This window comes from Apium graveolens, chromosome 1, assembly GCF_009905375.1.
Source record: "Apium graveolens cultivar Ventura chromosome 1, ASM990537v1, whole genome shotgun sequence".
Taxonomy (NCBI): Eukaryota; Viridiplantae; Streptophyta; class Magnoliopsida; order Apiales; family Apiaceae; genus Apium; species Apium graveolens.
The window spans coordinates 66,708,707-66,723,747 of NC_133647.1; the positions used below are offsets into that span (position 1 = coordinate 66,708,707).

General features: G+C 36.5%; 1 protein-coding gene across 1 annotated transcript; it reads right to left on the reverse strand.

The window, feature by feature from the left end:
• Positions 1–8,406: 8,406 nt before the first annotated feature.
• On the reverse strand, positions 8,407–8,979 carry LOC141674825 (uncharacterized). The gene has a single exon (XM_074481550.1). The coding sequence runs from the start codon at positions 8,977–8,979 to the stop codon at positions 8,407–8,409; it is 573 nt and encodes a 190-aa protein (XP_074337651.1).
• Positions 8,980–15,041: the final 6,062 nt, after the last annotated feature.

Consider the following 15,041-nt stretch of genomic DNA (forward strand, 5'->3'; position numbering starts at 1 on the left):
ACCCACTGTAGTCATTCATTTTTCCATAAAATCTTAATATCTAACCATACGGAGTCTATACATGTCGTATCAAATTCTCCTAAGGAGTTAACATAACCACCAATCACAATTCATGAAGAACACTCCAAACTCTGACGTACTTTCATGACATGAAGCAGATAAAAGTGCAGAAGAGTTTCAATCAAAGCAACGATAGCAGGTTAATACCATTCTTAATCATATGCCTTAAATAGAAGACTTAACTCAAAGGTTCGTCTAGTCCTTTTGGAAACATGGTCCTGGCTTATCCCAAGATAGGACCTCCTAAGATAGATAGCCCGTTCATGGCGATTACACGAATTAAACCTTTAACAACTACTATTACGGTTGGGTATTGCACAGTCATCAGAAGGAATGTCAATCTTCCTAACCATAATTCAACCTTCACATTTTTAACCATCATCACTGTATTCTTTTGGCACACGCGCCTATAATTATCCTTTTACCGTTAAAGTGTCGGCCACCTCTTTGGCCTTTCTTGATAGTAATAGTTCCTTACAGTCAATGTCTTTTAACCACCTTCAACTAAATTTTCTACCTCATTTCAATCACAGCTTATGTGAAGATGTTTTCCTTAAAATCTGATAAGTAAAAAAAAAATATCACCATTTTTCCATAAGTTATTGCCTCAATCTTTAGAGGTTAATCACTGTCACGACTGACTCTCAATCATACTTAGAACATCTTTTATCTTAGGTCCTAATTGCCCTGAACAATTTCGACCTTTACTGGTTCGATCCATACTTTCTCGTGGTTTAACACGTGCCCCACTTGGCAACATTATAATTACGTCATATTTCCTTTATCAACATTTCTATTCTTGAGAATTTTGAATATTACCTTTTTCCTTATAAAACCTCTAAGGTTATCCTTCAATCGTTCCTCCTGTATTCCCTAGATACAGGGCATATCACCATACCATTTACTAATAGTAGAACCATTGTCTATATACTTCTGCAAAATTTCTCCACTGATTCTTAAAGGTTGTTGTTACCTTAACCCTTTCCCAATCATACTGTCAAAACTCATACTGTCCCTATTAAGGGTGACATGCCAACCTTTATGCAGTCCCCTAGGATTCATTTTAAGTTACCAATGTTCTATCCTTAATTCCACCTTTAAAAGGTACCTGCATCCTTCCACGAATAAATCAAGTCATATTTCCTTGATAGATTATCATATTCATCATTCCCACCTCGATAGTCTATACCTAACTTCATAATAGCATCCTTATTCAAATTGAGGTCAATTCATATGGCCTCCAAAAGATAACAACGGTTATCCGCTTGTCTTGCCTAATTTGGTAACGATAACAAGGATGTTCTGGAAGATATTGGTCGTGTTCAACGTGAACTTCTTCTTAATAATTCCTTATTTACTTTTGTTGTTTATCTCAACAGTCATCTCAATGTTGGGATATCTCTCATACCTGGCGTCTCCCTTTCTGGGTATCAAGCCACCGGTCTTACACTTCATATTCTTGAAGGTCACTTCCTTTATCCAATTTTCCTAATTTCTTACTTTCTTATCTCCTTAGTCTATCTGCGTCTTATTATTTATCCTTCGAACTATCTCAAGGTTTCCTCGAATCCTCCCAACTTAAAGGGGGTACAATATATGTATCTCTTATGCCTTCAACCATCAGTTTTAACTCATGGTGGATCATCATCATCCTGACGATTACATACTTTTCTATTTCTATTGCTATGAGTCTTTAGGGTTTCCTCATACCCAACTCCCTTATCATTCCTCAAACTCTATTGCCTTTATATTCCTTTCCACTTCAGTTTCTTTTTATTTTCCTTTCTTTTATCATTATTTCATGAACCAACACAACTTAAGCATTGATTTCAAACATCCCGTCATTCTGGATTCGTGTCCTCAGAACGAATCTTGATAACTTTTACAACTTAGATTCACAATTCATCATACTCGTCTGCCTTTGTTCTGGCTCTAAAGCTTTTACACTCTCTCCATAACCTTGGGAATTACTTTCCCGAAAACAATTGGCTGAACTTTAATCAGTTTATCATAACCTCTGGCTCCGTGCCTTTCTTGGTCTTTCACCAGCGGGTGGCCTCTCTCTTAGGAGGGTAAGTGACAAAAACAGTCCTTTGTGGTTCGTCAATCATTTAGAATCTCAAATGATTCCTCTATTTCCTTTAGCCAGGCTCTTGCCTCGGCTGGGTCAGCTTGTTCCATGGAACTCTGAGAGCTTAGCGACTTAAAGGTCCTGAAAGAATTTCTCACCGCACTGTCTCCTCAGGGTGGTGGTTGGGGATAATAGTCTAAGTTCTGTCTAGACAGGTCCATGAATTGCCGTATAGGAGTACCGTCTCGGGTCTCCTTTCCTTACTCGACTTTCTGTTTCCTTAGTATGAAATGTTTCATCCTACTCCCCATAATTGGGGTCATCTTTTAATTTAAAAACCTCATTTTCCACTCCATTAAGTCATGGGTTCCTTCTATCTTGATGGCGACCTCCCTGACTATCACGTTCAGGGTTTGCTCTAACTCTTATTCCTCAAACTAGCTTTCATCTAAGATCTCATCTTTAAGCTCTTAAACATTTGGAACCCAAATTCTATAGGAATACCTCATTATTCCCTTATCATCTCTCTCGATATTAATCTCATATCTATTTGTTGGCTCTCTGCCTTCATTCATCACTTTTACTGGCACAATATGCTCTTTTCCAATAATTCGGGCTGTATTGCTATCTCAAACAGCTTTTCGGTACCGGCTCCGGTTACCTTCACTACTATTTCCAAAATCTCTTATAAACTCTCCCAAAGACATTATCATCTTGAGTCTCTCCTTTTTACTAAGGGCATCAGCCACCACATTGGCTTTCCCCGAATGATAAAGAATCTCCCAATCATTATTCCTGATTAGCTCTAACTGCCTCCTCTGGCATATGTTGAGCTCTTTCTACGTGAAAATGTACTAGAGCACTTATGGCTTAGGTAATTCTCGCACTTCTCTCCATACAAGTAGTGCCTCCAATCTTTAGGGTAAAACTATTGCCACGAGCCTAAGCTCATGGGCGGGGATATCAAATTTCATATTACCTTAATTGTCTTGACGCAGACGCGATTATCTTGCTGTGCTAAGGAGCACCCTAATTCCTTATGCGAAGCGTCACTTACAAATCACAAAATCTCCTTTTTCCATCCGACAACGCCAGCATAGGGGCCATCACCAACCTCTGCTTCAGTTCTTGAAAGCTGTTCTCGCATTTCTCTGTCCATTCGAACTTCTCAGTCTTACGAGTAAGCCGCGTTAAAGGGGCTACTATCTTTACAACTTGAACGAACCTCCGGTAGTGACCGGCCAATCCTACCTCTGGTAGTTGCCCTAACCATGGTCATCAATTCCTCAGTGGTCCTTTATCCAATCCTGTCAGGATCCTCCATGGGATCCTCCTCAATAACTATCCCTTCTAGGACAACATCCTCAACCGCTAAATCCTCAATATCAACATCATCCGGTCCTGCATTAGGACACTCTATCGGATCCACAATCCGATCTCCAATTAGTAATAAAACATCATCGCGCTGTTGCTCCTCAACCTCAGGGTTCGGAGTCCCGCTACTCTATACGATAACGAACTACGCTTCTATCGCTACATTTATAAGGGTTCCCATAAGGGTTTTAACTGTCAGTACTACGTTAGGTAGTCCGACTATGAACTTGGCAAGAGTTCTTATTATCTTAGTGAACTTATTATCTTAACGTCCCATCATCTCTGAGGTTTATAACGCTTAGCTCTGATACCATTTCTGTAACACCCCCAGATCCGGGGTCGGGGATCCGGGTTGTCACGGTCTTTCTTTCCATAATATCACTTCACTTAATTAATAATAAATAACCTTATGCTGTGACCCCACACTAACACACACCACAACCCGTTATAGTCTCAGAGATGAAATTGAAATAAGTACAAGTCTTTGAATCCACAATTTAAAAGTTATTACAACCCAAAATGATTACTTGATAAATTTACAGTTAATTGCCATTATCTGCCACAAGTTATAATTATACATAATTGATTCTCAAAAGTAGATGGTCGGATCTACAATAGATCTACCTCTGCAGCTATAGCAGCTACAACATCAACAGGAAGACGCGAGACGCTTCCCACGCGCTTGCGCTGGGTCTGCTGGAGTCTGGCCATCTTTCCTAACTGTTGTTGTGTGATGAAGAAATAAAGCAAGGGTGAGCAGCAAGCCCACCAAAATAATATGTATAATGATTTACAATATATGAGCCTACTCATAATACTCATGAAAGTCTTGGTCAAAAGAAATGAACCAAGTTTGATATCTTAATGCGATGAAGTCGCAAAATATTCAGTATATATACATATATACTTTTCAAAATATTGGAAGTCCTCTTCCATGCATAATATACACAAAGTTCCAGTGTATAACTGTATAAAAAATATCGTTGCAAGGTGATCTCATATATCTAACCTTGTCTCAACGTTTTTCTGAAAATCTTTGTCATTCATAAGACAATTATTAATTAGATATAAGTTTAAAAGATGAAGTTACCAAATACTTCACTACACTCATATCATTCCCAAATACTACTTGAACTACCACCGTTCAAGTTATAATCAATTTCAAAAGTTCATCCCACTGATGAGACCACAAGATAAGACTTGAATAGATTCAATCTTTGAAATATTATTGAATGAAAAAGTTATGAGATACTTTATTTAGTCCCGATATATATATATCCACATATATATATCCCTTTAAACATTTCCTGGAACCTCTGTTATGTAAAGTATGAACAGAGTTTGAAACATCCAATGAATTTTGGAAAGGAAAAGAATTTTGGCATAAACCCGATATCTCGCTGATCAGGCAAAGATACCAATAAGTAACCTTTTCTACTGTAGATGGATGAACTCCTCACCGGTCATCACCCTGGCCGCATTAGGACCTCGCGCTCGACCGTACCCCGGCCCCTCACGCGTTGATGGACTGCCACCCAGCCACTTACACAATAATAGACCGTACCCCGGCCTGTCGCTTATGCCGACTCAATTAGATGGGCTTACTTCCCGAACATTGGGCAAGTAATCAATTGTTTTCTCAAAACAGCAACCTCGTTGCGAATATAAAATACACCACAGAGCCGGATTCCCCAGGTTTTGAGCGAGTATTTAAATCCCCTTAAAAGAAAGATCTTAAATATAAAAAAAAGAGTTTTGGGATCCGCTCTGACTTTTAAAAATCATTTTGAAGACTCGAAAACACTTTAAAGAGTGTTTGGAGTAAAGCTGATTTAGTGAAGTAAATCAGTCCCCAGAATATTTAGAAAATGACTGAATATTATTATTTAAATAATATTCCTATAAAGAATAGTCTTTATAAAAATAATTGAAGTAGAAGTATTAAAACTTATACTTGAAATAAACATTAAATAACCAAAGAAATACTTATATGAAAGTATTATCTTTATTTGAATAATCGAAAATAAGTTTGATTATTAACACCTTACTCTTTAATAAAATAAAGAATATATTACAGCACATAATCGGAGTCATAGATCCTCAAATGAATATTCAAATAATATTCATAAATAATATAAAAGAGTCATAAGCCTTCGAATGAATATTCAAATAATATTCAAATAAATAAATAAAAGAGTCATAAGCCCTCGAATAATATTCGAAATAATATTCAATAATAAAATGAAGTTTAAAGTTATCGAATAAACCTTATTCGATTAATAGTTTGGAAAACTATAACCATATATATATAAATATATATATATATATATCCATATCCATATAAAAATCTACTTGGGATCCTCGACTCCCGGTTTTAGAAAATATTTTCACCTTTGAGTCCCTATACTAAGGGTATACGCAACTACTTGCTTATTTCTAGCATAGGTATTATGCAACTATAAGCATTGAAATCAACAGATAGATAACCAGATTACGAAACAGACATGCATATATACCATATTAGCATGCTCCAATATATCGCAAAATTTGCTAATAACAATCATGCAATATCACAAGATAATGCATATACATATATTTACATCACAACAACAGTATAACGGGTAGAAAACTTGCCTGAGCGACTGGGGGTTACGAATGGCTCGGGACGAGTCTGGTAACCTATAAACAACAAGTAAGTTGGAATTAAACCAAAGTCACTTGTAAATCTATACTTTAACTAACTTAGACTCTAACGCTTGTTTTGCGCTCACTGATTCGCTTAAGTCACTCGGGTACCCTCGGCTCCACCATTTTTAATAATTTAACCTTTATGAGTTTTAAGGCGATTCCTTCGCGAGTGACTTACCAACTGCCTAACACACTTACCATAAATGTTTCACACATTAAATAACCCTTTTTGGTCTTTAACCTACATTCCAAAGTAAGGCGAGGGAAAAAGTTTCGTTCGCGAAACGCCGTTACTTGAAACGGTCGTTTCTCCTAAACCGTAAATCGGAATCGAACGAACTACATATCAAAACGAAGCTCGTAACATGAGCTATCTAAACATGGCAGTGGTCACAATCTAGCAGGGGGTTCTCGGGTCCTAATGCTATGCACAAAAACAGTCCAAAGAAAATCGGACGTTACGACGGCTATGTTTACGCGATTTCCAATTTTTAAACCATCCACAATCAACCCAAATCAACCTCAAATCCAACATACAACCATCCTCCATCCTTATCACATCATAACCACCCCAACCAATTCAATTTAATCTTTCATACTTATGCTTAAACTTAACTTTAATCATTCTTAAGTTCTTTTATATCAAAACCACAATAATTACCATTCCATTCACTACCATACCAAATCTCAAACTCTAAATCATAACAACTACAATATCAACCCACTACTCAAAATCACCTTATAATATATATGAACCTAGGGTTTGGAAATGGTATACCTTCCTTGAAGTGGTGGGTGGAGCTAAGAAGCCTTAAGAAGCTTTGAGAAGCCTTAGGAAAGCTTGGATCTTCAAGAAAAACAAGAAAAAGTTCAAGTTAAAAACTTGAAAACACTATTCATTGTCTTCTTCTTTGATTAAATGAAGAAGTTAGAGAAAGAATTAATGGCTTAAACTCATGATATAGCCATAACTAAGCATGAAGATGATTAGGGAATTTTCTTACCAATTTAGGAAGCTTTGATCTTTGATTTTGAAAAATCTATGCCTTGAAAATGCTAAAAAGCCGAGAGCAAGATGAACTCATGCCTTGGTTGTTTTTGATTTTTTTTGATGAAATGATTTTGCTAGCTTGGTTGGCTTGGTTTTTGTATTTGATTTAGTAAATTACTACCTTGCCCTTGAATTTGTGTGGTCCTTAATCAACCACACCTCCTTCCTTCCCATGTCATGCTTACCTCATCCTCATGATGTCATCCTTCCTTCCTTGTCTTCTTTCTATTGGTTGGATGACATCATTCCCATTAATCCCTTTGATTAACTTCCTAATCGTTTGCCTAATGACCGCTGATCTGTTATACGGTTCGCTTAACTTTCGTTCTCGTTTATCGTTTGAAGGATCATACCCGGGATCTTATTACTTAGGTTCCCTTAACCTTTCTCAATACATTATATTCCTTTTTTATGATCTTCTATTATAATCCTTTAATTTAAATCCTTTTTATCCTGTTACCTTATACTCAATTCTCTCCGTATCTTGTGGATTTCCGGGAAAAACCAAAGTGTTCGGAATTGGATTCTGACAATCTTTACATACACTTATATACTTCATAGAGTACTAATAATATCCCAGAATATCCATAACAGAACCCCTACATAGTGTGGCGTGAAAAGTTTTCTCGTTCAGCAAAAACACTATTCATAAGGGTTTCAAAATTTCCAAAAATTGGGGTTATTACAATCCCCCTCTCAAAGCCATAGTTGTTTGGAGTGCTGCCTCTAGAACACTTCTTGTTGAGCGTACACATCATCTAAGATTTTTTGTTCTTCTTTTCTGATTGCAACTGAAATATTTTCCCTTCTTCCTTTTACAGCTTTAGCTTTTTCTTGCATTTCTGAATTCTCAGCTTAAAACTACCTGTGACTTCCTTCCCCCAAGATGATAATATGCTAGCACACTTTTTAAGTTTGTCAAACAGGTTGTCCTATAGGTTGGATGCCCATGTTTCTTCAACAATTTACCGGCATAGTGGTTTACGTAACCAAGCATTTTTAAAATGAAATTTTTTTGATTGAATCATATTGTTTGTTCTCTGAATTTGCAGCAAGATAGGAAAATGATCAGAGGTCGAAATCTCGAGGTTGATTAATTTTGCATCCATAAAAACATCAAGGAAAGAAGGATTGACTAGAGCACGGTCCAAGCGGACTTCAATCAATTCTGCACTTCCAACGCCATCTCCCAAGTATACTGGTGATCATGAAGATCTATGTCAATCAAGTTGCAATCATCTAGTACTTCTCTGAACCCCTGAATTAAGCTCTCTAGGTACGGTCTTCCTCCTCTCTTATCATTTTGAGACACTACATTATTAAGATCTCCAATAAGACACCAAGGGAGAGAGTTGTCCATGGCTAAAGTGCGTAGCAAATTCCAAATGTCACATCTTTTCCTTCTGTCTGGTTCACCATAAACTCCTATCATCCTGTATTCTTCTCCATTCTTATTAACAATTTGAAGATCAATGTGGTTTTTGTTGTAGGATTTCAAGGTTGCTTCCTCTTTGTGTCTCCATAAAAAAACTATACCACCGCTGTGACCTTGAGTTTCGACTACCACCATCCCTTCAAAACCTATTGTTGTCTGTAATCTTTCCACTGTATCTCTTCTACATAAAATTTCACTTAAGAATACGAAGTCGGGATGCTTTTGGAGAATGATTTCCTTTAGGAATTGGAAAGCCCATGGGGTCCCAGACACATGGCAATTCCAGCTCAAATTCGTCATAATGCTAGGCGAGCATCCGCATGGACACCCGCCCTTAACTCGTTTTTTGGATCATTTATTTCTTCTGGATTATATTGTTGTTCTATCTCCAGCTCGTCACTTAGATCGATGATGACGTCTTTGTTTCGACCCATATTTTGTAGTGAGCCCAGGCCCTCCTCAGTTCTACGCTTTTTGGACTCGATAAAAGTGAAATCTTTTTTATTATTTTCTTGGGCCATAATTGTAGCTACAGACTTTGTGTTATGCATAAGTTTTTTTCCCGCTTCTGATGTATTAATTTGAAATTCTTTATTTCCTTGATTTTCTCCTCTATAACCATCTCCCTGATTTATTGGAGAAAAATGTGGATCTAAATTTCTATCATCTCGTTCATTGCGGCCGTTGTTTTTACCGGTGACTGATTATCAATTCCGGTGGTTATATCTGTATATAACCATTTAGCTCTTATTGGTTTGACTTGTCCCCTAAAAGGGGCACGTAGCCATGGACCATATGGTTTGATGATTTCTTCTGCTTCAAGCTCAAATAATTTGCTGCAGTACTTTTCTGAGTGTCGAACTATTCCGAAAATGAAACAAAATAGAGGGACGTTCTCATATTTGAAATTGACCCAAAACCATTCATCACCATTCATCTTCATTTTCAATCGTCGCTTCAAAGGGTTGTTCAGATTTATACTCACTCGGATTCTCAAATACTCTTTCCAAAGACCATTGAAATTGCTTTGGCAAGTACTAACATGCTGACCAATGTAGTTATCTATTCCTTTCAATATCTTTTCTGACATATAACCAGGTTTCAGATCATGAACCTAAACCCATAATTCCATTGAGTTAAGATCTACGCTTCTTGGGTTTTCACCTTTCTTGAGATGAGCTATCACTAATGCACGCCTATTGAAAGACCACATACATCCTTCCATTACTCTTTTTACATCTACTTCATGAAAGAATTGAAATATGTATAAATTGGTGTCCAACTCCTTAATGTATACTCCCTTGCCAGGTTTCCATAATGCTGCCATTGTGTGCTGGAGTTCCAGAAAATTAACCTTTCCTTCCACAATAAAACGACCAACAACACAGAGTTTTGGGTTGAAACCTTGAAAATATTGGCTCGGTTGTTCTTGTTCTTCTTCAGCGATAATTTCATAACCTATCTCTTCTTTATCCTCGAGAGTCACCATGTTCATGCTTTGAATTAGAGAATCAGTATTTGACATTGTTAAACTATTGAGAAATGAAATGAAATTCGAAAGGATTGAACGAAATTTGTAGACAGAAGGACGAAAGATAAAGACCTATACGCTCATACCATGTCACATAGACAAGGCTAAACTCCATCTTTGTATTTTAAGTAAATAAACATTGTAGAGACAGAATATTGTAAAAATATTTGTACCTAACAACTGGCTTGGATAGGAATAATCAATTGATTTAGCTTGTTTAATTTCATTGATGGCCCATTATTTCTTGAGTAATCTATATTTCTTTTCTATTCTAGGCCCGAATTTATATTTAGTCCATTCCTGACCAATTAGTCTAGTACGAATTAGAGTTACAGTCCTGATAAGTGGCATTTTATACCACTTAGAGCGTCTCATAACGACTTGATTTGGTGTCTTGAACTCGAGTATTTTGTGTATTTGATGCATTTTCCAGTATTTTTGCATTTCAGGGTATAACTAGCTTAGATAGGTGGTTTTCATCAAATAAAGCTTAAGGAAGTGCTTGGAATCAGTCTAGGGGTGATGAGCGAAGAAATCAGCAAAAACAGAAGCAAAATAGATTATTTTCCAGAAAGGTAGCAGGAGCCCGCCTGGAAGGAGCAGGCGACCACCTGATAGCAGGCGCCCGCGTGGAGGATGCAGGCGGCTGCCTGTGTGCGAAAATTCAGATTCTGGATTTTGTTAATTCTAGTACAATTGGGCTTCTTTTAGCGCTGGTTCTCTCTGGCTATTACATAAACCTTATGGGAAGACGTTTTCTTCATAGAAGAGAAGAGATAATCAAGAGCGAAGGCAAGAAGATTGAGAAGACCATTTTAGCACGCAACAATGAAGAAGAGGAGGCATACGTTTATCTTGTGATTCTTTTAATTCGTTGTAACTGTGGATGCTAATTTTATTTATGCTTTGAACCTTAATACTCTTGTGACGTACTTCATTATTTATTAAGTATTTTTATTAGTTTATATCATTGTCTTATTATCATGCTTTCATATGAACCCATGGTGACGATGAGTTCTATTGTGGGCTAATCGTGATCATAAGATTCTAACGGATTTACTATAGATTTCTTTAGTTAATTTTTAATACCTTGATATGTGGTGATTGTATGATATCTAGCATAGGTTGTGCTTATTCGTCATATGTGCGTCGCGAACATGTAAGATATCCTGTTAATCTCTTGTGAAGCGACAGTGAAACTTGAGATTTAGAACTTGCCATGCTAGCATAAGTTCATGTACTGTATGCATGATTAATGGGTATCTCTAACCATTTTACTTGTCCTGTGTAATCATCATGAATAACTTGTGCTTAAATCATTATATTGTCAAATTCTGTAGATATATAGGGTCTCAACATAATTGATGCCTAGTCAACTTCTATCTTAATTGTGGATTCTTGATAGAATGGTATTCGTACAACGAAAGTTGGCGCTTATCATTTTCGTGTTGTTCGATTAATATCATCACCATTACATGCTAAGGTTAATGATAATAACTGTTGAATAAAGTAGTAATGAAGTTAGGATCTCATGTGTGTTTAATATTGTTAATTTAAGTGTTTAATTCTCATAGTTAATATTAGTTAATCAACCTTAATTGTTATTGTCTTGAAATTGAAGAATAATCATACATTGGTGAGTAACTGTTAATTAGATATAATTAATCAGAGTCTCTGTGGGAACGAACTAGAAATCATTCTATATTACTTGTGAACGCGTATATTTGCGTGATTATTTAACGCGTGCTTTGTGCCTAACAAGTTTTTGGCCCCGCTGTCGGGGACTCGATGTTAATTTGTTTAGTTTACGTACTTGCCATCAGTGGTCATTAGGATTCATTGATTAAGATTTGTTACTTACTGCTTCCGGTTGTGTTTCAGGTACTCTAGCGAGCGTTTATGCAAACACGTTCTCGCACTCAAAAGAGAAATCTGGATAAAGCTGAGGAGACAGATACAACTCTTGACTTTCCGGAGAAGATAGTCTTTGAAGATTCGCAGAAAGAGAGTGTAATAACCCCAAAAATTTTGGACTTTTTGAAACCCTGATGAATAGTAACTTTTGCTGATGATGCTGATTAAGGAAAATTATCAGCCCACAATATATAGGAGTACTGTTATAGATATTCTAAGATCGTATTAGTATTCCATAAAGTAAATGAGTGTACGTAAAGGTCGGTAGAATTCGAATTCGAACACTTTGATTTTTCCCGAAAATCCACCAGATACCGAAAGAATTGAGTATAAGGTAACGGGATAAAAAGGATTTAAATTCAAGGATTATAAGAGAGGATCATAAAAGGAATATAATGTATTGAGAAAGGTTAAGGGAATCCAAGTAATAAGATCCCGGGTATGATCCCTCAAACGATAAACGAGAACGAAAGTTAAGCGAACCGTAAAACAGATCAGCGGTCATTAGCCAAGTAATTAGGAGTTAATCAAAGAGGTTAATGATGATGTCATCACACCAACAAGAAGAGGACAAGTGTGGAAAGATGACATATGAGGATGACATAAGCATGACCAAGGAGAAGGAAGTGTTGGTTGATTATAAACCACACAAAATTTACCATGGTTAAAAGGTAATTAAGCAAAACAAAAGGTAGCAACCAAGCCAAGGCAATACAAATCACAAAACACAAATTAGAAGTTGACTTTTGCTTTCCAAGAACAAAAGCTCTCAGCCAAAACCAGAGTAGCAACTTCAAACTACTATGTCTCCTTCAATACGCACTCAAATTGTATGTTCTATAGCTCTTTGGAAAGGTATTGAGATGGCCTACAACTCTTGTTCACAAGTCTCGTCCAAATAAGCAAGGTAAGACCCTCGTTTTGACAGTTCTTTCAATATGACTTTTAGAAACTTTAAAACCTAACTTTGTGTTCTTGATTTCTTTGGAAAGATCAAGCTTGTAGGAGGTTAGATTAAGGCTCCCTAAGGCTTCCTAGCAACTTAACACCTACCAAGGAAGGTATCAACTTCAAACCCTAGCTTTGATTTTATGATTCCATTAAGTTTTATTGAAGCATTGTTAGTATTAAGGCTTGATCTTTGATTATAAGTAGTTTTGGTGGATTTGTATTGGTTTTGAATATTGAGTCTTTGATTGGTTGGCTAAATTGGTAAAACTTGGAGTTGGGGACTGAGTTTGTAGTATGATGGTTGAATATTGTTGTATTGGTGGTTGTGAGTAAATTGATGAGAATTTAGAGTGTTAATTAAATTGGAAATCGCGTAAACATAGCCGTCGTAATGCCCGATTTACCTTAGACTGTTTTTGTTCCTAACTTCAGGACCCGTGAACTCACTGTTAGATTCTGACCATTTCCATGTTTAGATAGTTCATGTTACGAGCTTCGTTTTGATATGTGGTTCGCTTGAATTCGATGTACGGTTTAGGAGAAACGACCGTTTTAAGTAACGGCGTTTCGCGAACGAACCATTACCCCTCGCCTTACTTTGAAACCTTGGTTAAGGCCCTTAAATGACTAATTGGAGTATGAAACAATTATGTAAAGTGGATTAGGAAGTTGGTAGAGTACTCGCGAAAGAATCGCCTTAAAATTCTTAATGGTTAATTTATTAAAAATGGTGGAGCCGAGGGCACTCGAACGACTTATGTGATTCGTTAAGTGTAGAAGTGACCATAAGCGAACGTTAGGGTTCAATTGGTTAAAGTCTAGTTTCTTAAGCGACCGGGGTTTAATTCCGACTTATGTTGTTATTCATAGGTTATCGGACCCACTCTAAGTTTAAGTCTAACCGGGAACACTCAGGAAAGTTTTCTACCCGTTATACTGTTGTTGTGATGTAAATATATGTATATGCATTATCTTGTGATAAGTGTATGATTGTTATTAGAAAATTTTGCGATATATTGGAGCATGCTGATATGGGATATATGCATGTCTGTTTCGTAATCTTGATATCTAATTGTTGATTCAAATGCTTATAAGTTGCATAATACCTATGCTAGAGATAAGCAGTAATTGATTATACCCTTAGTATAGGGGACCCAAAGGTGAACATTTTCTAAACCGGGAGTCGATGTTCCCGAGTATAATATATATATATATTTATATATATATATTGATATAGTTTTCAAAACTATTAATCGAATAAGGTTTATTCGATAACTTTATTTTATTTAATGAATATTATTTTGAATATTCATTCGAGGAATTATGACTCCGCTTCTTTTATTAAATAATATTCTTTATTTTATTAAAGAATAATGTTTCGATAATCAAACTTATTTTCGATTATTCAAATAAAGATCGTACTTTCATATAAGTATATCTTTGATTATTTATTATTCATTTCAAGTATGAGTCTTAAAACTTCTACTTCAATTATTTTTATAAGGATTATCCTTAAGGGAATATTATTTAAATAATAATATTCAGATATTTTCTACTATATCGGGACCGATTTATTTCATTAAATCAGCATTACTCCAAATATTCTTAAAAATGTTTTCGAGTCTTCAAAATGATTTTAAAAGTTAGAGCGGATCCCAAAACTCGTTTTCAAATTTAAGATCTTCCTTTCGAAGGGGATTTAAATACTCGCTTAAAAATTGAGGGATCCGGCTCTGTGGTGTATTTTATATTCGCAACGAGGTTGCTGTTTTGATAAATGAATTGATTACTTACCCAACGTTCGGGAAGTAAGTCCATCTAATTGAGTCGGCATAAGCGACAGGCCGGGTACTGTCTATCAAAGTGTAAGTGGCTGGGTGGCAGTCCATCAATGCATAAGAGGCCGGGTGGCGGTCCAGCACAAGGTCCTAATGCGGCCAGGGTGATGACCGGTGGGGGATTCTTC

Coding starts and splice junctions, on each gene's coding strand:
- LOC141674825 (XM_074481550.1), bottom strand. CDS start 8,979: ATGACGAATTTGAGCTGGAATTGCCATGTGTCTGGGACCCCATGGGCT.